Here is a 24,428-nt window from a genome sequence, read left to right on the forward strand (position 1 = left end):
CCTCATATATGTTGTTTACCTTTATTTTAACTAATTGCATTCTTAACCACACAATTAATTTCCTTGCACAGAGGAGTCATTTCTCTTATTTATATCTTTAAGGTAAATTTTTCTATCTTACTTAAGATATTCTAATTTATTTTTGAAAGCAAATGAATACATACAAAAGCAGAAATACTACTGATGCAATCCAGTTAAGAAATAAAGTGCCTATAGCTTCCAATATAAATATTGCTTGATAAATTACAGCTAAGTAAAAAAGGCTAACCCAATCAATATGAAGATTGACTTCAGTATCTAGAATATGGAAAATATGAGATAAGAATATACATTCTATATAAATAATAACAAAATTGGGGGTATATTCAAATTCCCCTTCAAAAAAAAAACAGGCAACTGAAAATATTCCTAAGAAAAATTAAGTGGATTCTGCTTCCGAAGCACCCAGACATGCTACACAGTAATACCAACATGCAATACCTGAAATGTGGAATCACACTCTGACTGCTGCCCTTCAACTTCTGCATTTAATTTACAATCCTCTGGTGTCTGGCTGATTTCATCTTGCAAAGCAGGAGATATGACATGAGTACCATCTACAAAAGCATTGTCAGACAAGGCATCTAACTTTTCAGGGGAATGAGCTATGTGAAGCGTACTATCTCCTGCCCCTTCAGCAAAATTTGTCCTCTCCTCTGAATCTTCCAGCTGTTGAACTGAAGTTAAATACTGTTCAAGCAGATTATTATCCTGCTCACTGTTTGAGCTTTCCTTACTCCACTCACCATGTTCTTCGCTAATGTCCGCTACACCTGACTTTTTGAAATGCCTGACTGTGTCAGTGGAATTCCCCATTATCAAACTTTCAGTGCTTTCTCCGGAACTTTTTTCAAAATCCAAAGAATCCTGCAAACAGTGAACTTCTTCTGTTAGGGAGGAATGAAAACCAGAGTCTGGAAATTCCGGTAAGGATTTCTTTTGAGGAGCTTCATCAGGAGCAACGAACCAATCCAAATTTTGATCAGAAGAGAGCTCCTGGCTTTGGGGGAATAATGGAGGTTCAGATGGCACCAGAGTACTTGATATAGGAGGAGCATTGGTATGCCAGGAACTTAGACGCTGGTCCACAGTCTGTTGCCAAGCTTGCAGAGACCTTACCTATGAACCAATGGACGTAGTTTTATTATAAAATAAAAGTCATGCCTGTTTTATAATTGTCCTTTGAGCTTTATTCCCAACACACATTAAGTTGGTAAATGGAGGCAGCAAAACTGGAGTTAGAAGCATCCTGACTTCCCTTACCCTTTCCAAAGCACCTCTTGTCTAAACCAGGCTGGCACAATGGTACACGTCCTTGGCCCAAAGCAATTCTCTTGCTTCTACTGGAAAAACAATCAGAAGTACAGCAGCACTTGTCTAGCTGACTAAGGGGTCAATAATGTACTCAATATACACTGAGGTCCATATAATTAGACAGATTAGAGTCTACTAATATAAGTAGGTTCTCTAATATAAGTAGAGTTTCATTTTAGATATCCATTTGGGATAAGAGTTTAAACATTATCTAACAATATCGTATATACAACTAAAAAATACCCCAAACACCCTGAGTAATTGGTAATATGACCTTTACATTTTTCAAGTACAATGAAGATGTCAGAATTTTACTATAACATCTACAACAAAAAAGCAATATACAGAATTTTTTAGTTTCCCTTTGACTATCCTCCAAGGTAATCATTGATAGTGGTTTGATATTTATCCTTCCACACCCTTTACTATATAGTTTCAAATACAAAGTGAGTTTTTAAAATCAAGTGGAGCATCAAGTTCTGCAATTTGCTGTTTTTCACTGAACAGAGTTATCTTGGAGATCTTTCCATGTCAGTCCAGTTCTTCTTAACTATCCCATAGCATCCCACAGTATTGTTATTTATAAAATTTATTTAGGCACACCCCTAGTAACAGTAATTATAAAACCTTAAAAAGGTTTTTTGAATTTTACAGTATTATGACCCTATTACAAGAAATTCTTATATAAAAATATTTCCAAGGAATTATCTTAAAAATATTTGATTGAATATAATTATAGTAAAATCAACTGTCTGAACCATCCCTAAAGTGTGCTATTATAAGTTTCAAACTCTCTCTCCCAAGAAGTCATGTATACTTTTAGGATATGCATATTGTAACTATCAAAAATCATGTTAGTCACTTTTCATTCAAATATTACCAAAGGATAAGACAAGATAATTACATAAAACTTCAAATTGGGTTTTTATACCTATGTATTGACAAGTTATAACAACATCCCTCAATTTAGTCACTTGCTTTCATCTCTATACTTCTTTATCTTCCTGTTCAAAATTATAATAATTTTTTTTCAGATTAAGTAAAATGTAACAAAGATCTCTTCCTAGTTCCAAGTTAGTGACAAAGAGTACAAATTACATCCTTGACCTAGGAGAAGGGTGATTAGTATGCCTAACTACTCTATGATTATCTAAATAAATCTAGAATTTTTCTTTGTTCACACATTAGGTAAATCAGCAGGTTTACCTGGTTCCAAAGGAATTTGACAGCTTCTTCTTGTACAAAATTTTTAATACGTTCTTCATCTCTTTCTTTTCTTAATCTATAATAATTCAAAATCCATTACTGACACAAGGAAGGGTGCTTTGATTTGCACTTCTTATAACAACTAATAAGCACATGCATTGTAGACATTAAAAACCAAATAACAGACCTTTCCACCTTTAAAATATCTAAGCTGGAACAAGTTTCAAACTATGACTCAACAAAGAAGTCAAATGAGATGGGACTGAAATTCAGATTATATCGGTCCCACAAAGTATTGCCAGTGATGAAAAATACAATATTAAATGGCTCTTTATTTGGCCTCAATTTCCACTCAAACACACGAGAGGCATCAGCTGCAGAAAGAAGTTAAGGAATAGGATAACACTGAGAAACTCCCTCTAGACTAGCAGGACTAATCCCATCAAACTTCAGTTTGCCCCAGTTCCTCATGAGCTTCTTGCTCTCACCAATAAGCCACCTCCACCGCATCCCATCACTTCCCCTTACTCATTCAAGTCTGACCCTGGGCTCACTGCCACCCTCTCCATACTTATGCCTATCACACATCTAAGGCTCCCCTAGTTGTCCATTATCTCCAAGACTGTCACCACCCTCTTGTTCTGAATCTCTGACCCAATTCCTCACATTCTCTAGCCCCCCAAGCTCTTCTTCTATGCCTACTGAGACTCCTGAATTGTAAATTAGCCAGCTCCCTTATACAAGGTAATAGGCTTACAGTTGTTCATGTGGAAAATAATATAATAATTATTTTATATTTATATAAATAATATATAAATTATTTATATATTTATATATAAAAATATATAATTTATATAATAATTAATCAATAATAACCCTATATAATAAAAGAGAAACATGTAAATTGACCATACCTCCGCTACGCTCACCAGCCAATTAGGAATGAGTATGCAAATCAACCTGACAAAGATGGTGGGTTAATTTGCATACACAGGCGCTGGGCAGAGAGCAGAGTGGGAGAGCTGGCGGAGAGTGGAGTGGCTTGGGAAAGTTGGCTCCCCAAGCTGCCAGATGGAGAGCAGAGAAGGAGCTGGCAGTTTGGAGGACTTGGCAGAACCGCAGGCCGGAGGCCCTGGGAAGGAGACAGAGCAGGAAGGGAAAACCCAGAGCATGGGGTGCACCAGGAATTTTGGGAGTAGTAGCTCTGGTGGCAGCCCCAGGAACGGAAGCGGAAGCCCAGAGCGCGGGGAGCACCAGGAATGCTGGGAATCATAGTTCTGGTGGCAGACGGATCTAGACACTAGAGCAAAGTGAGCCTGGAGCAAGTTACTGTTGTGGTGGGGGATGGAGGGAAAGCAAAGGTGAGAGAAATAAGTAAAATCAGAGTGTCTAGGAAAAATTAAAGGGAAGATACCCTAAAACTTCCAGGAAATCTCCACCAATGAAGCAAAGAAAAAAAAAGCCTCTATTATTCTGTGAGCAACAAACCAAACTGGGTTGGGGTCTCAGACAATTTGCTTATATGATTGCAAAGACAGACAGAAACTCCGGATTGGAGAGGGCTCCTCTAAGGGCTCCCAGATTGGAGAGGGTGCAGGCCGGGCTGAGGGACTCACCGCCTGTGCATGAATCTTCATGCACTGGGCCCCTAGTCTATATAATAAAGAGCCAGGGTCGTAACAACCATTACGTCAGAAGGCTTGACCACACTGGGAGTCAGTGCTGAGTTACCGTGGTGACCCAGCACTGACTGGGACTGCTGCATGTGCCCTGACTCAGCACTGACTGCCTAGGGGGCTGCAGATCAGGCCCAGAGAGAGGCCAGCAGTGAGAGAGGCAGGGTCTGATCCGTAGCCTCTGTGGCAGCCGTTGATTAGAACTTGCGTTTCTTTCTCTCCTGGCGTGGCCAACAGCCCCGCTTCCATTTCTCTCCAGGCTTCCACCAGGGCTGTGATCAGCCCCGTCTTTCTGATCAGACCCCATTGATAGGCCCAGAGACGCTGACTGGCATAGAAACGACCAATCAGAACCAAATCTGGGTGAATGTAAGGAGCCAATGGCTGCTTAGGAGGTGGAGCTTTTGATGCTGACTGGCATAGAAACTGACAATCAGAACCAAATCTGGGTCAACTGTGAGGAGCCAATGGCTGCCTAGGAGGTGGAGCTTTTGACGCTGACTGGCATAGAAACTGACCAATCAGAACAAAATGTGGGTCAATGTGAGGAGCCAATGGCTGCCTAGGAGGTGAAGCTTTTGATGCTGACTGGCATAGAAACTGACCAATCAGAACCAAGTTGGCAAGCAGAGGAGGGCAGTTGGGGGTGAGATCAGGCTGGCATAGGCAGTTAGGCCAGCAGGGGAGAGCAGTTAGGGGCAAGATCAGGCAGGCAGGGAAGGCAGTTGGGGGCAAGATCAGACTGGAAGGGGAGGGCAGTTAGGAGTGATCAGGCAGGCAGAGGCAGTTAGGGGTGATCAGGCTGGCAGGGGAGAGCAGTTAGGGGTGAGATCAGGCTGGCAGGGGAGGGCTGCTGGAGGCGAGATCAGGCCAGCAGGGGAGGGCAGTTAGGGGCGATCAAGCAGGTAGACAGAGAGGTTAGGGTCGATCAGGCAGGCAGTGAGTGGTTAGGAGCCAGCGGTCCCAGATTGTGAGAGGGGTGTCCGACTGCCAGTGGTTAGACATCCCCTGAGGGGTCCCCGATTGGATGGGTGCAGGCTGGGCTGAGGGAACGCCCCCTCCGTGCATTAATTTCGTGCACTAGGCCTCTAGTACAATAATAAATTCTGTATTTTTGCATATTCACAATTGTAAGCCTACTTTTGCCCCACCCTGTTTAGTCAATCTCTTAGGTGAACTTTTCCTTGACCAAATCAGACACACTTCTGAGGGCAATGTAGCCCTCTCAAGTGGAAGATATCTTTTTCACTTGTCCATTAGGGTCAGGAGACTATTTCTCACTGATGTGTACAAACTATTCTTTACCTTCCTCCTTGAGGAACTAAATCTTCCCAAACTCTTTTCTGCCCCCATTCACTGAAGTCTCAAGCACAGTCTTTATCACTGCCCCATTCCCATAATTTCTGGAGACCTCAACATTCCCATGGATGCTCTATCTAAGAATAATCCACCCACGTCACTCCTTCTCATTGTCTCACTGGAGTCCCAGTCATTTATTTTGACTACACCATTAAAAAAAAAAAAAAAAAAAAGGTCTAAAGTACCCACACAGACTACTACCTCCCATCTTCCCAGTTCACCTGCTCTTCCACCCCACTGCAACAATCCAGACCTGGTTCATAGGTCGAAGCTCAACCACTGAACCATGCCAGCCAGGCTTTTAATCTTGTTTAAATTCCAAGATCCATCATTATAATCATCACCCTCAAATACCTTTGACTCCTTGCCCTTCCCTCTTTCCCCTTCCATACACATCTGGGAAAAATCATTCCTGTATGAAACCAAATTAACCACCCCCATCAGAACAGAACAGCTGAGAACTAATGAAAATCATACAACCTGACCTATTGTTTTAAGTTTTCCTCACACTGTCCAGCAATCCTCCTCCATTCCCCTTGTAAGTTCACTTTTAAAATGAATACCTCACACCTCACACCTTTCTCCATAAACCTCCCACACCCTCACTCCTCTCTTCACTTTCAAATGCTGACCACATCTTATACATTATGGAAAAAGGAGAGGCATCCATCACACAGGACTTGCCCATCCCTCAGCATCAAACCTATCACCTTATATTTGCTCCTGCCTCAGCCCACTCCCTCTACTTGCACACTGGATCCCTTCCTCTCTAACCTTTTCAAGAACTTCAAGCCTGCATGTCTTTCTTTCCTCTGCACCATCAGTTCTTCCCTCTTTATTGAATCATTTCCATCAATTCATAAACATGCTCTTTATTGCCTATCTTTAATTTTTTTTCCTTAACTCCAGATTCTCCTCCAGCTCTTCTCTTCCTCACAGCAACACGTCCCAAAAAAGTTAGCTATACTCACTTTCTACCTCTCATTCACTCTCAACCTATTCCAAACTGCCGTCATCCCACGATGCCACTGAAGCTGTTCTTCAGAACCTCACCGGGCAGGAAAGGTTAATTCAGCAGGCCTGGGGTGTTCAAACTCTATGTATTCTAAAGACAGAAGTGCCCTTGATTGGCTCCCAGGAGGTAACCTGTAAGTCCTGGGAACCTAAGCCCTTGGAATGTCCCATCTGGTAAGAGTATCTGTATACATAAATGGGACTTTTGAACTAAACCAGATAGTTTATGCTAATGCTGTGCTTTCTAGTGAATAGTGTTTTGTTTTTTAATTTTTACTTATTGATTTGAGAGAGAGAGAGAGAAGAGAGAAACATCAGTTTGTTGTTCCACTTACTTGTGCATTCATTGTATGTGCCCTGACCGGAGATGGAACTCACAACCTTGGTGTATTGGGACAACACTCTAGCCAACTGAACTACCTGGCCAGGGCTGGTGAATAAGTGTTTTTGTTCACCTGGGGCCCTGTATCAGTCTGAGTAATGAAGGTTAGTCACTGTCTATGTGACTGACCCCTAATAAAAACCCTGGGTGTCAGACTTGAGTGACTTCCCTGGTTGGCAATGCTTCCCGGGTATTGTCACACATCGTTGCCGGGAGAATCAAGCTCTGCCTGTACAACTCCACCAGGAGAGGACACCGAGAAGCTTGTGCCAGGTCTCTCCTGGACTCTGCCCCATCCATCTTTCTCCTATGCTGACTTTAATGTGTATCCTATCCTTTCATTACAATAAACCATAATCATGAACAGAATAGCTTTCCTGAGTCCTTTCAGCAAATCATCAAACCTGAAGATTGCCTTGGAGCCCCAACACAGCCACCAATAACCCCAGCTTCTCAATCTAATATACACTTCTCTATCCTCCCTACAGCACCTTTCCTCTCTCCCGAAGCATTTCCCTGTTGGAGCCGGGACACACTCCAGTGGTTTTCTTACCACTCTGGCTATTCCTTCTTAGTCTCTTTTACTGCCTCCTCCTCCTCCCACATGATACTATTAATAGATATTGCTGGCTAGAATACTAATACTCAAAATAAATTTTAAAATCCTAATTATTCTGAGTCAGCAGACAGTAAAATAAGTGAGCCACGGAATGAAGACATAATTCCTACCATTGCTCCAGTATTTTAACCCTTTTAAAATTCCTGCTCTTTTCTTTAATTCTCAGGTCACCTAGTTCTATGTAAACTTTCTCATCTCATTTTTATACTTATCCAGTTTTTCTACATTTTCTGTACCTTTGTATGTTTAGGTTTATAGATGCCTTATAAGGCATGTAATCACTCAGTATTATTGCTATACTGCATCTATGTACCGACATGGAGACGCATGTGACAGTGTCTGCCCTCGTAGGAGACAAGTTAGCAAAGTGTGGCAAGGTGGTCTGAACGTGTCCTGAGCACAACAGCACTGATTCAGTGTTCCGAATCAACTCTAAGAATGACGCAAACCAACAAAACAGCACCTGACAGGACTTTTGACTCACCTCCTTACTTCATCGGTGAGGCAGACAATGTGCTCCTGCATTCTGCGCAGCCGGATTTCATAGCGCACGCCTTTAGCTTGAGGGCTATAGTTCCTGGCATAAAAGCCCCGCCAACAAGCCTGCAGTGTGGTGGCTGCCTCATTCAGTTTCTGAAGGGCAACTTCATCTTGCCCCAAAGCAACAGAGCTCTGGGGGAAAGCCTCACAAGGGAGTTCTTCTGAAGCAGTTTCAGACATGGTTTCTTTTCTGTCTGGTTTTGTATGTAAGACACTGTGTCCAACTGGCTCAGGGTAAGATGGAAGGCTGTGTGTGTCACCTTTTGAGAGAGCACTGGCTACTGCTAGCTCAGGGCAAGGTACCAGCCCATCTTTCTCACTGACCTCTGCACTGACTGCCCTTTTCATCATTTGAACAGAATTCTCATTTGTAGCCCAGAAAGCTTTTTCCTCTTCTTTATCCAATTCCTGGTCTTCCTGCCCTTTCACAGAGTCATTTGTACCATCTTCTAGGCCCAAGTCAATGCCTTGTAGCCGCAACTCCACTGTAGGGGATACTGGGGAGAGTCCTGATGCAACTGGCATAAAAGTAGACTCTGAAGAGAGAAGACTACAGTTCAACTTGTCCTCATCTGTCTGTATGTCTTCCAGGTGCAGGTCATTTCGAGAATACTTTGTAGTGTGTATAGAGGCTGGAAAGTTACTCCTAACGGCATATAATTGATCATCATTACTGCTTATCCCAACCCAAGAATTTACTTGGATGACAGGGTCTAAAAGAATCAACAGAGTATAATTTAAACCACTACATATGTAAAGTTTTTTTTAAATCTCAGCTCCATTAAGGTGTAACTGACATACAAAATTGTAAGGTATTGTAAGTGTATATTGTGGTGATTTAATATATGTATATATTGTGAAAGATTCCTGACATCTTGTTAATTAAAAGATCAATCACCTCACATATTTATTTACTTGTTTGTGTGAGTTAAGATGTATTTTTAAGTTACATCTTTTTAAGAAAATCTAATTCTTGAAATAGAGTAAAATGCAATAAGCCTAAAACATCAAACCAAATATTTTAAAGAAAATAAATTCTTTCAATAATCATAAGAATAATCAAAGTATCATATCAATACAAAAAGTAGCAGTGCTCTAAATTTTTAAAAATTAGAAATAAAATATTTATGATATACATATACCTACATATATATGTATGAGTGTGTATACACGTATACATAAAATATAAGATCCAAATGACCGCTTAAGTTAAAAAACTAATAAAAATTATGAAAATATGCACCTTTTCTGTTTTATGATGCTTAACAGATCAAACAATTTGAAGAAAACAGATTAGTTACTTTCTTACCGCACTCCTGGACTGTCTGGCAATCCTGAAGGGGGCTCGGATGCTCTGGTGTCTTTGTTTCAGGAGGAGGAAGACAAGACAACTCTTCATTTTGGCTTTGGTTCATTAACTGCCTCTGATGAAACCTACAAGTCAATAACATCGGATGTGATTTAACAAATACCCAGAAAAGCAAGCTTTCTGCTTCCTATCAGAAAGGTAGAAGTTTACAATCTTCAAAGTAGATACCTCTAATCACCACCAAATTACAAAGTCTCATTTGAAAGCACTGGATAGAAAGGGTTAAGGAACTTATTTTTAAATCACATAGACAGACAACTCATATACATACACTTCTACAAACATTTAAGGCAGGATCTCTGATTTAAAAAATAAAAGTGACCACTAATTGCTTCTAGCTATATTTCTTTTCTTTTTTTTTTTGCTCAACTCCCCTCGCATCCCCTCACTACCCCTCTACTCCCCCCTCCAGAGCTGTCTGCCTGCTTTCTTTGCTTGGTAGTTCAGCTATTCATTAAATTCTATATATGAGTGAAATCATACGATACTTGTCTTTCTCTGACTGGCTTATTTCACTTAGCATAATGTTCTCTAGGACCATCCATGCTGTTGCAAAGGATAAAATGTTCTTCCTTTTTACTGCAGAGTAGTATTACATTGTGTAAACGTACCACAGTTTTTTCATCTACTCGTCTACTGATGGACACTTGGGCTGCTTTAGATCTTGGCTACTGTAAATAACGCTGCAATGAACATAGGGGTACATATATTCTTTCGAATTGGTGTTTTGAGTTTCTTTGGATAAATTCCCAGAAGTGGAATCCCTGGGTCATAAGGCCGTTCCATTTTTAGTTTTTTGAGGTAACTCCATACTGCTTCCACAGTGGCTGCACCAGTCTGCATTCCCACCAACAGTGCACAAACGTTCCCTTTTCTCCACATCCTCACTAACACTTCTTGTTAGCTATACTTCTTAATGTTAGTATTTAAAACCCAAAAGGAACACCTACATTAAAAGAACAGGTCCATTTTTTAAAAAAGTCCATTCTCCCATACTGCTTTGGCTCTCCCCAGGCATGAGTAGCAATGCGGCTGCTATGGAGCAAACCGGACTGCACTGTATGGTTCAGTTCCCTGCCCGACTGCTGCAGTGACGAGGGGCCAAAACGCTCAGAAATGTGGGCCGCGGCACTTGCCTCAGTCCTACTGACCCCGCAGCAAAGACTCGGGGGTATTTTCACGGTGAATTCATCAGCTGCTATAAATAAGTGGGCTCACCTCTGCTTGCTCAGAATCTTCTCTAGCTTGGCATCCTCTGCTGTTTGAAGACCCAGTGTAGAAGTGAGAGGACAGACCAGAGCTAGATACTGGACAAGCTGGACATGCTGGCCAGGCCGATATGCTCTCCCCTTGCCTTGACTATAGAGCCACTCAGCTTTCAAACTGGAATTGGGGGACATAAAGAGAAGGTGACACCAGGTAGACAGTACTAATATACAATTTTAAGCAACATGATCTCCCATCTTAATTACCTTTATAGCACTGTTGAATGTTTTTCATAAATAAAACTCACTCAACTTTTATCGATCCTTCTGATTCACTCCCCTTACTCTTAACATGACTTAAAACTTTTTTCTTGCTTAGGGGCATTTCCATAGATTTGTACTAATGGTTCCAAATATTTCAAAATTATTTTCAAAGAAGCAATACCTACTCCCTCTCCATTCACTGTTAAACTGAAGTACCCAAATTTATTACAGATGAGATGTGATAACAGTATTATAGTTATTTCTTGAAGAGCCCTTATCTTTAGAGATATATACTGAAATATTCACAGATGAAATTATAGGTAATCTGAGATCTGTTTAAAAATAACACAGGAGAAGAGGAAGTAGGTGAAGGTCTAAATGAACAAAGTTGGCCAGGAGTTGAAAACCACTGAAGTTAGATATTGGATTCTATTACTGTGTATTTTTCTACTAGAGGCCCGGTGCATGAATTCATACACGGGTGGGGTCCCTTGGCCTGGCCAGTGGTCGGGGCCAATTGGGGCCAGCTGGCCAGGGGGAGGGACCGCGGAAGGTTGGCAGGCTTGGGGCAGGGACTGTGGGAGGTTGGCTGGCCAGGGGGAGGGACCACAGGAGGTTGGCCAGCCACGGGAGGTTGGCTGTGGGAGCACACTGACCACCAGGGGGAAGCTCCTGCGTTGAGCTTCTGCCCCCTGGTGGTCATTGCATTGTCATAGCGACCGGTCGACCAGCTGTTCGGTCAACAAGTTGTAAGGGTCGCTTAGGCTTTTATATATATAGATATATGTTTGAATTGGTTTATTTATTTATTTTTGTTTAACATGCCATTGCCTCAATTTTGCCATTCTTAAACTTGGCCCTCAACTTGAAGTTGAGGTTGGATCATTTTGACATACTTTGTTTCTCTGTTTTTATACAATTAAATAAGCATTGCAGATAGTTTGAAAATCACTTCCAATTAACGACTATTTTCTTGGACCTTCATACCAAGGTATCCACATCATACAAACTGTACTGTCCATAACTGTCAAGTCACCCAAGGTCTATTATACTGTAGACTGAAGAGAAACTGTCCTCTTGATATCTGGTTAAATCATGCAAAAGAGTCATGGTGCAATACAATATAAGTTTAGTTAGCAATCTTCCAGGGTCACAAGAAAGGAAAGACTGCTTTCCTTCAGTGAGATACGTGGTATGCCAAGTAGATTAACTCAAGTCAGATAACCCATTCTTAGTCTAATAAAAAGTTTATTCTATTTCATAAAAACAGTTTAAAATAAAGATCATTCAGAATCTTCATGAAATATGCTCTAAGTTTCCGTAAGTTCTGCCAAGCAAATCACTTGTTGAAAAGCTCTCCCCGCAAAAAGGTCCACAGCAAATGGCAACTGCCAACTTGAACATAACCAGCAAGCAACATTTCCAGGTTACAGATGGCGTGTAGTTTGGGACGAAGGAGCAACAAAAGTAAAAAGACGAAGAAGGCTCAGGCTCCAGTGCTCCACAGTATAAGTGTAAGAGAAACCATAAACTGTGGAGCATCAGCGAATGTAAATGTTCTTCTTGCCTTTGCTTTTCATTCATCAAAAACATACACTATACAAATGTATTAATCCATAAAATTTTCTCCTGGGTAAAAAAACTCCCTGCCAATTAAGATACCATAGCCAACAAAAAGAAAAACAAAACTAAATTCATTCAGCTATAACATGACTTTCAAATCACTGGAATATGATATTTCTCTTGAAATGAAAGGAACGGTTTACATAATATAACAGAAGTAACAACTATTAAGACAGAAAATTGAAAACAACCTGCTCTACTTCCAAAAAAAAAAAAAAAAGGTATTGAATAAAATGATACTAGTATTTGCTTTTAAAATACTCCAACAAAAAAAGTAGGGGATAGATGAAAGAGGATCGACAAAATGCTGGTCACTCTGGAGGCTGCATGGTGGGTACTGAGGTGTTCCTATGCTAGTTACTCTCTCTACTTCTCTGTATTTTGAATATCCTTTCAAAAAAAAAAGAAACATCTCCAAAGTTCAGCTTCCTAACTAAGTTCTGATCTCTAAGCAATAGAGGCGTAGTATGTCCTGTAAATAGTAAAACAGATGGAAACAAACTCAGAAAGAAATCCAAATTCTCACGTGCTGTACAAAGGTGCCGGTCTTCCCACAGGTGCCCTTCTCCCACAGAAAGCACCAGCCACAGCACCACAGGGGTGGGTGACTGCTCACGTGACTCTTTCTATGACACACACACTTAAGATCTGGCTACCTGAAGTCATCCAAGAACCTAGGATACTTTTCATGAGGGAGAACATTTTAACCTGGATGTTTTTAGGAAATAACAGGCTGAGTACATATGAAAACTGGAAAGTCCTTCCTATCCTCAGAACAATACCCAAGGTTGACCAGGAGGATGTTTTGAACACTGTGCAGGCTACTGAATGATTTTTAAGACAATAGCTCTCCCTTAGCATAATTCCTGCCCCCTGAATAGCATATTTCCAGAGATACTCTAAAACCTGGGAGCAGTGTGGACTCCAGGGTTGTCTCAGACATCACCTGCAACAGCATTTTTCTCAGTATTGTGGCATCAATAACAATCTAGGTTCTTTACTCTGAATATTTCTATTTACCCATTCTTCTATGGACTGACATTTGGGTCATTTCCCAAATGTTCCAAATAGCTCCCAATGTTTGAAGCTATTATGAATAGGCTGCTATGAACATGCTTGTACGTGTCTTTTGGTAGACAGAGCACCCATTTTTATAGGGTATAGGCCAGAAGTCAAATTGCTGGGCTACAGGGAATGTATTGTATGTTTAGCTTCAGTAAATACTGCCAGTTTTTCAAAGTGATTGAACCACTTACATTCCTAGAACAGTGTATGAGAGTTCCAATTGCTCCACATACTCACCAACACTTATTTGTGAGTATTGTCCATCCTTTTAATTTCAGCTACTCTGGTGGGAGCTGGTTGATTTAAAGACTCCATAATAACCAGGAAAAATAATAATCTTTCTGGATTATCAAAAAGTCAAAATAGCCCTAGCCGGTTAGGCTCAGTGGTTAAGAGTGTTGGCCTGCAGACTAAAGGGTCACAGGTTCGATTCTGGTCAAGTGCACGTATCTCGGTTGCAGGCTCGATCTTAGGCCCCAGTCAGAGTGTGTGCAGGAGGCAACCAATCGATATTTCTCTCTGTCTCTCCCCCTCCCTTCCTTCTCTTTAAAAAAAATCAATAGAAAAATATCTTTGGGTGAGGATTAACAACAACAAAAGTCAATACAATGGTTATCTCTAGTAGGGAGGGAGTTTTATGATGGGAGTGGGGCAAAGGAGATCTCTGGAGTACTGGCTATGTCCCATTCTTTTCTCAGTGGGGATTATATGGGTATTTGTAGATATCATTTTTAAGACTATACCTGAATTATGAAACTTTGCTTTTTTTTTAAATCTGGGGGGAAGAAGAATTCATCTGAGAAAGGGTTGTTATTGTGCTGCCCTCCCCCTCTGCCTCCCTCCAGACTTTGGTGCAGGACACTCACACAAAGGGAGGCTACCCAAGTGAATGCACTGTTCCCTACCTCCTGGAGTCTCTGAAGTTAAACATTTGTAAAACATTACATAGGAAGTTCAAAGAAGTACAAATTACCTGAAAGTCACTTGTTAAAACCACTTTCAGTGTAGAAACATAGCCTTTGTATTATTATTCATCGACTCAACAAATATTTTTGTTTAACACTTGCTTTAAAAGTTTCTTCAAACCACTTCAATCCCTATTCCCTATCCAAAAGTAATGACAGTTATCATTCATTAAGCCCCTAGTGTATGACCAGTATTATGCTATTTATATCCTTTATCCTCATTACCTTGAAAGTGAGGTAGTATTCCTCACATCTGACAGATGAGAGACTAAGGCTTGGAGAAGCCAGGGCCCTGCCCAGGCCACACAGCGAATGGGCATCAGGGAAAGATATGAATGAAGCCTTCTCTTGTCTCTCTTCACCTCCCCTCCCAGGTTTCTCTTTATGCCAGACTCTCATTTCTAACCATCTCTCCATGCTGCCTCCCACATGTGAAAATGTTGCCTACTCCCACAGAAAAATCCAACAACTTCTCTCGCTTAAAGTAAGATCTGGAGAAGATAATCCAAGGAAATCCATATTCCAGCTTTAGAACTACCCACAGTTTGAAGCAAAATAAGGTTCATGAGTACATGGCAACACTTGCTGCAGGATAAAGGAAAAAGCCACACTTTTTGGTAGGCAAACTAGACTTGACATATGTCCCCCATCCCGTACCAGCACCACCACTGGGTAGCTCCTGGTTGCTATTCCTCACTGCCCCACGACCGATTCAGCAACTAGACGAAACTGCAGGGAGAAGAAAAGGAAAACCCTGTGATCTACCACTCATCCCCTCATTAGGAAACCCCTTAAGGGACTGCTGCCAGTCTCCAGGACAGAAGAGCAAAATAAGGTGAGGAAGAATGTATGTGCTGAGTCCATGAATGCATGTACATATGCATTGAGAGGAGGAAGTGAAATGAGGCGCAGCGAGGAGAAGAAACTCATTTCAGTTCTCACAATCCCCTCTAACTCCAACCCCTTTGCCCACATCCTAGTTCCTTACTTCCCCTAAGGCTCTAATTCCACGGATCATGTGCCAGCGTCCAAAGACCCCACCAGGCAGGGTCCCAACTCCAAGGTGCAAAAACCATCCATGACCTAGAGATGAGGGAGTCCTCATTCCTACTGCTTCACAGGTAGGAAAGGGGAGGACCAATCAGCATGTCTGTACCAGCTCCAAACTGGAACTCCGCATGCATTTTCCCACAGAGTCTCAGTTATAAAGGGTAGCTGGGTCCTAAGTTATTCTTAATACTGCCTTACATATCTGGTGAATTACAAGCTTTTGTGGGACTGATCTGAGACCCAACCTCTGGAACTGAAATTCTTTTGTAGAAAGGATAGAAAATCCTAAGCGAGCAGCACAGAGTCTGCTATATGACTGCACTAAGGAGCTTCATTTTAAATGCACATTTAAAGAAATATTCAGCTTATTCATCTGTCGAAAGCTAGAAATGGTCTTTTTAGTAACTTGCACAGTAAATGTGATGTTAAAAATGTCATGTTCACCTTTCTTTCTGAGAAATCACATATCCATCCAGGACTCTGAGGTTTAAGCACCAGCTGACAATGTATGGCCGATAGTCGAACCCTGGAATGGAAGGTGTTGCCATCACACAAGGATTGCTCATGATCGACAACTGTTCCAATTCAGTTAAGGATGCCAAGAAAGAGATCTGGAACAAAGGATATGTCTGTTGAATAAATTGGACTATGCAGTGTCAAGCACAATGCTTTCGTGATTACACATCTTTGGCAATTTGAGAATGTAACAATTCCCCTCTTGTTCTGAAAAGCGACAAGTAGCACTCATGTTACCACCGACTTCCAAAATTCCAACGATGTGGCCATCTGTCCTTGCTGCAGAAGGTTGCTTATAGAGGACCATCACTGCTTCCCAGCAAAAACAATTGAAACCCTAATAGCACCCTTAGGAAGGTGCACAGTGTGCCTTAACCTCTTTGGTGTAGATGTCCCTCTACCTCCAATCACTTACAAATGGAACAACTGCACATTACATATGAAATTATGCCTTAATGATCCACTGACATTAAGAAAAAATTGGAAAGAAAAATAATGATCAGCTAGAGCCAGTGTTTCATCTCGATGCAGTTTCTTCCAAGAGGCTCACAGTCCAACAGTGAGCTCACAACTTCCTCCTGTGTTTCTCCTCCTTTCCCACAACTTTGCAGCTTCCTGGTTCCCAGAGAACACTCTCAAATTTTACCTCATTTAAGTCCCGAATTCCATTTTCCGCCAAAGAAAGGATAGCAAGACTTCTCGGTAGATAAGCTGGTACCATTCTAAGAGAGGTGATGATGTTTCCATGTAAAAGCAGGGTCTTAAAAGTAAAAACAAACGGGACTTACAAATGAAAAGATTATAAATCAATGGATCTATTTTGACAAAAACCAAAATGGTATGTATGAAAACAGGGGACCTATTTTATTATACATCTCATAGCATACAAATCAAAGACTTAATGCTAGAAGAGTCGTGGATCGTCTTCTGGTCCACTCTCTTTTCTTGTCCACATTCTAAGCCTAAGAAAGTTTTAAGACTTGTCCAAGAACACATGCTAGGTGTAGCAACTAGCATTTTGTCAGATTTAGTTTATTAAAACTTGAGCAATTTCCAACAAACGGTTCATTACTTTTTAAAATATCAATATAGAGGGTGAGAAAACAGAAAGAAAACACTCATTAAAACAACCAAGTATAAAGCAAATTTTCCAGAAGAGAAGGAGGAAGGGAGAAAGAAAGGGAGGGCGGGGGAAGGAGGGAACCCACAATCCATAATTTGCTCTAATTCCCCTGATCATGTGCCAGCGTCCAAAAGACCCCATCAGGCAAGGATCCCGACTCCAAGGTGCAAAAACCATCCATGATCTAGAGATGAGGGAGTCCTCATTCCTACTGCTTCACAGGTAGGAAAGGGGAGGACAATCAGCATGTCTGCTACCAGCTCCAAACTGGAACTCCGCATGCATTTTCCCAGAGTCTCTGTATTCTCTTGGAAATGAAAAGCTTGGTCAAGCTAGCATGTGCTACTCGCAGATGAAGCTGACTCAAGGTCAGCAACGATGAGGAACCAAAAACTCTGAACACCCAGATTCTAATAAGATAATCATGCCTCCATTTCAGAAAAAAAAAAGTTTAATCATCTTCAGTTCATTTGAATTCTCTTAGTATCTGACTAAATCAAATTGTTTAGAATAACTACTGCATGTTCTGCTAAAGATGTGGGGAAAGTTAAGCTAATAGCACTTCTTCTAAAGCTTAATGAGTTCATCTGATATTAATATCCAATGAAGCAAAAATATGGAAAATGCCTACATATGTCTTTTGAAGCTGTGAGTTCAACTGTTACTTATTTGATTGCATGATACATTTTCCTCCATAAAATGTGCTATATGGCACAGGTTTATTTTTTAAAATTAAAGGGAAGTTAATTTTGATAACTTAATAATACCTGTTACTAAAATAAACCCACACACAGCAATCCCGAGTGCCAAGAACACAGGTTCATGTTCAGGAATAGTTATGCTCAACCTCGCCAACATGCTATATACTTACTGCAGAGCTGCTAGCAGGCTGGTTGGACATGAAGGGGATTTCATGTTTGAAGAATGGTAAACAAGAATTAACCTTAATTACAATTACCAGTTTTAATTACATCAGTCACATACACTACAAACAAAAAGTTTCCCACTGTGATAGAATTTTTATTGTAATGAACACAATCTGTTCTTCAGATATAGCAGGCTGCTTTAAAGTCGATCAGATAACTTTCTATCGGTATTTTAGTATAAAATTTCAGAAATGACATAGTCAGAACACACACTTACCTTCAGTGATACCAATTTAGATATATCACCTATCTGGGGTAAGTTATTGTCTGATAAATCGAGGTGCTGTAAAGCTGTGCAGCTATTGATTTGTTCCATGGCCTAGCACAAGAAAATTATTATGTCAGTTCATGCACACAAAATAAAAATAAAGAAATTCTTCCCTGGTTTCTCGTAGCTGAGTCTCCTGCTTCCTCTGCTTATTTATTTATTTTTTTAAATACATTTTTATTGATTTCAGAGAGGAAGGGAGAAGGAGAGATAGAAACATCAATGATGAGAGAGAATCATCAATCAGCTGCCTCCTGCATGCCTCCTCCTGGGGACTGAGCCCACAACCCAGGCATGTGCCCTTGACCGGAATCGAACCTGGGACCCTCCAGTCTGCAGGCCAATGCTCTATCCACTGAGCCAAACCAGCTAGGGCTCCTCTGCTTATTATTGGAAGCAGAGGAGTGGTGCTTAACATGAAAAAGAGAAAGCAATGCTAACGGAATTTGGCAAAATGTTATGGAGCAAGCTTCCACCTTCATTATTGCTCTCAGAGTAGAGGATCATATCATCCCAGATATTCAGAACTTGAAGAAACCATAGTGATGTCACATGACAGCTGGGAGGGCAAGGACTTCACAAGTTAAGAGGGGAGCCAAATTGCCTGGATTCAAATCCTGACTCTGTAATCCTGGCTGTGTGACCTCAGGCAAGTTACTTAACTTCTCTACTCTTTGGTTTCCTCATCTATATAATGGGCATAATGACACTACCTACCTCATAGGCTGTCATGAGACTGAGTTAATACAATTAAGCTGCTTAGAATAGTACCTAGGCTAAATTAATTGTTCAATAAAAGTCAGCTATTAATAATATCATTTAATCCAGTCCCCTCATCTAGCATATCAAAAAGTAAGACACAGAGATATTTATTAATTTGCCCAAAATTATAGAGCTCCTAAGTGGTGGAAGCAGGACTAGAATCCAGAACCCCCACTTTTAAAACAGTATATTCTCACTCTACCATTAAACATTTACTTAAAGCTTAATGAAGCATGAGATAGTCTTTCTCCTAACATTTCATTGTTTGATCCATTTTTCTAAGTATAAAATAGATTCTTTGTTCACATTTAAAATAATAATATACTGTGTTATGTGTTTCAAAATGAGATTTTTTTCATTTATGTTAACTGAAATTATCCCTGCACAGTGTGAGTGGGTACTTTCATATTTTTTTTTTACTCTATTAATTTCTAAACTGCTTGAATTTATTTTTTACAGTGAATAGTTTTGTAAATTGAAAAAAACCCAAACATAACTACTAAAAATACCCCCACAAAACAAAAAACCCCAGTTCACCTTGAGATTATTTCCTGCCAAATTCAGCCACTCCAAATGTACTAGTTCCTTTAGCCCTTCTACATAGCCAATGCTATTATGAGGCAAATTTAACACCCGGAGTTGGATCAGTTTGGCCACACCCATCATCCGTACCAGCCGATTATTAGCCACTGACAACTGTGGAAAGGAAACATATCATTACTCTTCGGAATAAAATATATAGATTTTCACATTAGGGTGCTTAAAAAGATTTGTTTATATGGCCAAACATGTCCAAATATATAAAACCAATCTGTACTTTTCACATATGTTGTTTAGATATATATTCTAGAGCAGTGGTCGGCAAACCGCGGCTCGCGAGCCACATGTGGCTCTTTGGCCCCTTGAGTGTGGCTCTTCCACAAAATACCACGGCCTGGGCGAGTCTATTTTGAAGAAGTGGCGTTAGAAGAAGTTTAAGTTTAAAAAATTTGGCTCTCAATAAAAATTTCAATCGTTGTACGGTTGATATTTGGCTCTGTTGACTAATGAGTTTGCCGACCACTGCTCTAGAGTAACTAGTAGTTTGTTGGTGCTGCTGCTGCTACTCCTAAGCAATGGAAAATACTCATAACCCTCAGCAATAAGATCTCCTCCAATCACTAAAGGAAAACATTGTTAACACAGCAATTACTTGAGAATATAAGCTCCACAGAATGCAGTCCTTAAACTGTCTCAGTCAGAATCTAGAACAGTGCCAGACATATATGGGGCACCCAATTACACTTGTTGAATGAATGAACTCCTTACCCCTCTCATGAGGTAAAAGGCTATCGTAACACAGTATTTTGCTAATATAAAATGTTGTCTTTTTAAAAACGAATGCCTCTTTTTCTAGTCTACTCTAAATGCAGCACGTATGTGTTCATCTTCAGGAGAAACTGACATGTAAAGATTTAAGGCAACATTTACTACTTTCCAGGCCTGCACAGTTACTTTTTGCTTGGTTATTTTATTAGATATAATAAACTGGTTCTAATATAACTATTTCCCCAGATACAATACTTACCTGTATTAATCGTCTGCATTTCTCAAGATTTTCCAATTTGATAATCTGATTTTTATCCAAAATCAAAGTATGAATGTCAGCTTCACAGGGTAAGTTTGCACTTAATTTCTGTAGCCCCTTCCCTGACCAATTGACCACTAATCCTAGAAAAGAGAAAGGAAATTATTAGAAAACACAAATACTACACAGGGATGAAATCTATATAAATAAAAGCCTAAGCAACTGAACAACCAGTCGACCGGTTGCTATGACGCTCAACACAGGAGCTGCCCCCTGGTGGTCAGTGCACTCCCACAGCCAACCTCTTGCGGTCCCTCTCCTTCCCCGCAGGGCCAGCTCTCCCACTCCCTATTGGCCCCGATCGCCAGCCGAAGGACCCCACCCGTGCACAAATTTGTGCACCGGGTCTCTAGTTACACTAATAAAATCCCATTCAGAGTTACAAAACACTGCAGCACAATAATTATCAAGATTTTTAAAATGAAAGCAATCAAGTTTTAAAGGACCGTAGATTGAAATTATTCACTTGTCCTCAGAAATATCAAATTATATCAAGATGTGTGATATTCTACTCAAGTTCTATGATGAAATACTTTTGAATTCTTCACATTGAAATATAAACTAGTATTTCCACATTCTGTGGCTAAGTGATGATAGTGTTTTTTAAGTGGGACTCATCTTTTGCTGGAGATTAACCTGCATACAGTCTAACTACCAGTACATCCTATAGAGCCCCACGTCAAAGTATATACTTCAATTAATTTATCCACAAAATGGGAATAATGCACCTAATTCATTAAATTGATTGGGGGGGGGGGGGAGAGGGATGAAAAGAGAGCACTGAGCCCCATCCCTAGCACACAGCACCCACTAAAGTAATTCAGTACAAAAGACGTTCAGATTGCGGCTCCACTAGTTCACCATTGTGCTGTCTTGGGCAAGTTACTGATCTCTTTGGGGCTCACTTTTCTAATCTGTAAGATAGATTTGATAATAATACCTGCCTTGGTGAATAGAGAGAAAATAAAATGATGTAAAATTTAAAATAAAAGCACTCGAAACGTGTTCTAGCTCATATAAAACGTGCTCTATAAATGTTAATTGTTCCTACTCTAAGTTGCCCTTGGAGGGCTGGGGAGGTGGAGTTTGTGAGAAGCAGTTATCAGAGGGAGGCGGGGACCTGAGAAACTGCCAATTTCACAATTGTACCCAAATTAAGACTACTGAGGGAAATTATTATTCAAGAATGCTCCCCTGAAGAGATTTAATTTTTTTCCCCATTATTTAATGGCTTCTAGCATTTGGGGTTGGGGGCTGAAGGGAGTCATGGGATTTTGAGAATTTGGTGCAAGCTGTGTACTGTGTCCCAGGAAAACGCACAGCTTTGCACACAATTCCAAGGAGTCGACAGGCTTCTTCTTAGAACCATAGATTGCCCCCTGCCCCCAAAATATAATGAGCCCCTGTTCTAAGCCGTGGAGAAGGCTCCACTCCACAGCCGGGCCCTCAAACTGACGGCATTGCCGAGCCTCAGAACTGGAAGAGCTGTAACCAAAACAAAGGAGCTCGGTTCCCGCGGCTCCAGGTCACAGACGCACCCGCACCCCGAGCCCCGCGCCCCGCAGGGCAGCGACCAAACCCGGCCCGCGGATCCCGTCTGCAGAAGCAGGCGTGCGGAAGTGTAGGCTCTGGATCACCCCCAGATTTTATCAGAGCCACCAGACCCTTCCAAGAAAGGGTTCAACGTCAGTCTAGGGAGCTGCGTTTGCTAGAGGGTGTCCCGAATGTTCTAGGAACCGAGGGAAAGGGGGACAGTAAAGTGAGAGCGGGAGATCCTGCAGTTTTCACTTGGGCACCCAGAACTCAAAGTAAACACCCTAGAAAGGTCACCGCAGTCCGAAACCCACCACCCAAGTAGACGAAGGAGCGCGGGATCCGGGATGCCGGCGCGCAAAGAGCCTTGGGGGCTGTAGTCCCCCGCCCGGGCCTCGCCACCACGCTGCAGAGCTAGGCAGAGCACGGGGACTACAACTCCCAGAGGGCAGCGCGCCTCCGCGATGTCCACAGGCTCCCATCAAAAGAACCGGTCCAGAACTGCACCCCTAAACCCAGGCTTCTTTTCTCTACCAGGTAATTATTTACTTCAGTTCCATAGAGGAAGGCTTAGGACTCAGGGGTGAGGATCGCCTTACCTTCTCCAGGAGGCAAAGCCGCGTCCTCACGCGCTACCGCCATACTTCCCGCTTGCTAATAACCCCAAGCAACCGTCCTCCAGCGGCTCCACTTGTAGTAGGGCGGAGGGGCGGGAAACTACAGCTCCCAGGATGCACGGCGCTCAGACGACTCAATTGGCTGCCTACACCTGATGCTGAAAGCCCCGGATTAGAATCCGAGCTGCAGAGAGTTTAGGAACCCTGGTCAATTCCCTTATTCAGGTGAGCAAAGTTTATCGTTAGGTGATCATTCTACTCCCTTTTGTAGGTATTTGCGAAATTTGACACTTTTACTGTCGGGCTGATTAGAAGATGATCGCTACTTAATGCAGACCAAATTTGAGAGCTCATCTGCCAGGAGTCTTTTATTGGCTCTCCCTTCTTTGGACAATTCTATATAAATTGAAAGTTTCCAGCTCTGCTCTGGGTAATTGGATGATCTTGTTGAGACCATCAAATTGGATACATTTCACTTGAAAATTTAGTGAAAGCATGCTGGGATAGAAACTTTTCTCCAAGGTAGCAGGGAGATGAATGACCTGGGAGAGGGATCCTGGAAGCCCGGAGGGTACTGGAGGAGCACAGGTTCCTACAAGTTTACAGCAATAGCAGAACCAGAATATTTTGTCTGGTTCATCTGACCTGGGATCCTGAGGAAAGGGACAAAGGATTTATTTTGTGAGGTTAGCTAAGTATAGTCATGGTTCTTAAAAAGAGAATCGCTGGATGTTCCTGGGCACAGTCCTACATGCCCAAGTGAAATCAGATACTACGGCTTTTGCATCTAAAATCAAATCGCTAATCTTTAACCGAATTGCCTCATCTTGTATATATGTTACACAAGCTCACGTTAGTTTGGAAGCTACTTCGAAACCGATATTATTAACTCAACAAGGTAGCATTTTTGGCAGGCCCAAGCCCACAAGACAGTCTGTCCTTCCCATCAGCACAGTATACCTGATCTATGTGGCAGTTGATCACCCAGACTCATCTCCCCCATCTCTCATCTGCCCACTACCACTGGCAGCGTCTAAGTAAAACAACTCCTTTTATCGTGTTAATCCCCTTCTCAAAAACTTCTCTCTTGAAATTGAGCTTTCAAGGGCCACCAGAATCTGGCCTCCATTCATTCCGCTAGTTTCTCCTTAGTGTTTCTGAGTTAGGGATTGAAAAATGAAACATGCTTTAGAAAGGTTAAGCTGCTCCTATAACAAGGATGAATTGAAAAGTAGAATAGTAGCAGGAAGGAGACTATTGTATAGTGGATGGTAACCTTTAACAGAGCAGTTTCAGGAGAGTATTATATACAAGATTAGATAACACAAAGTTAAGAGACTAGGTCGAAAGGAAACAGTATTTGTGG

The 24,428-nt window shown here is 41.4% G+C and overlaps 1 protein-coding gene across 2 annotated transcripts; it reads right to left on the reverse strand.

Moving 5' to 3' along the window:
* Positions 1 to 428: 428 nt before the first annotated feature.
* Positions 429 to 23,109, reverse strand: CEP97 (centrosomal protein 97). 2 transcript variants are annotated; one of them, XM_008160676.3, is made up of 11 exons: positions 23,045 to 23,109; positions 20,853 to 20,995; positions 19,823 to 19,981; positions 18,473 to 18,574; positions 16,853 to 16,966; positions 16,135 to 16,301; positions 10,737 to 10,901; positions 9,459 to 9,583; positions 8,094 to 8,862; positions 2,560 to 2,635; positions 429 to 1,158 (listed from the first exon to the last, which is right to left on the reverse strand). In XM_008160676.3, the coding sequence occupies exons 1-11, from the start codon at positions 23,085 to 23,087 to the stop codon at positions 454 to 456; spliced, it is 2,568 nt and encodes an 855-aa protein (XP_008158898.2). In that variant the 5' UTR covers positions 23,088 to 23,109; the 3' UTR covers positions 429 to 453. The 2 variants fall into 2 exon arrangements, with proteins under 2 accessions (XP_008158898.2, XP_054568167.1); XM_054712192.1 differs by lacking the exon at positions 18,473 to 18,574.
* Positions 23,110 to 24,428: the final 1,319 nt, after the last annotated feature.

The sequence above is a fragment of the Eptesicus fuscus genome, chromosome 3, assembly GCF_027574615.1.
Source record: "Eptesicus fuscus isolate TK198812 chromosome 3, DD_ASM_mEF_20220401, whole genome shotgun sequence".
NCBI classification, from domain to species: Eukaryota; Metazoa; Chordata; class Mammalia; order Chiroptera; family Vespertilionidae; genus Eptesicus; species Eptesicus fuscus.

Bases quoted from the DNA above. Each gene is read 5' to 3' on its own strand.
- CEP97 (XM_008160676.3), bottom strand. From the start codon at position 23,087: ATGGCGGTAGCGCGTGAGGACGCGGCTTTGCCTCCTGGAGAAG. The intron at 18,575-19,822 runs GTGAACTGGGGT...TTCTTGTGCTAG, and splicing joins TGGCAGGAAATAATCTCAAG to GCCATGGAACAAATCAATAG. The intron at 16,302-16,852 runs GTAAAATTTGAG...CCTTTGTTCCAG, and splicing joins GAATTCGGGACTTAAATGAG to ATCTCTTTCTTGGCATCCTT.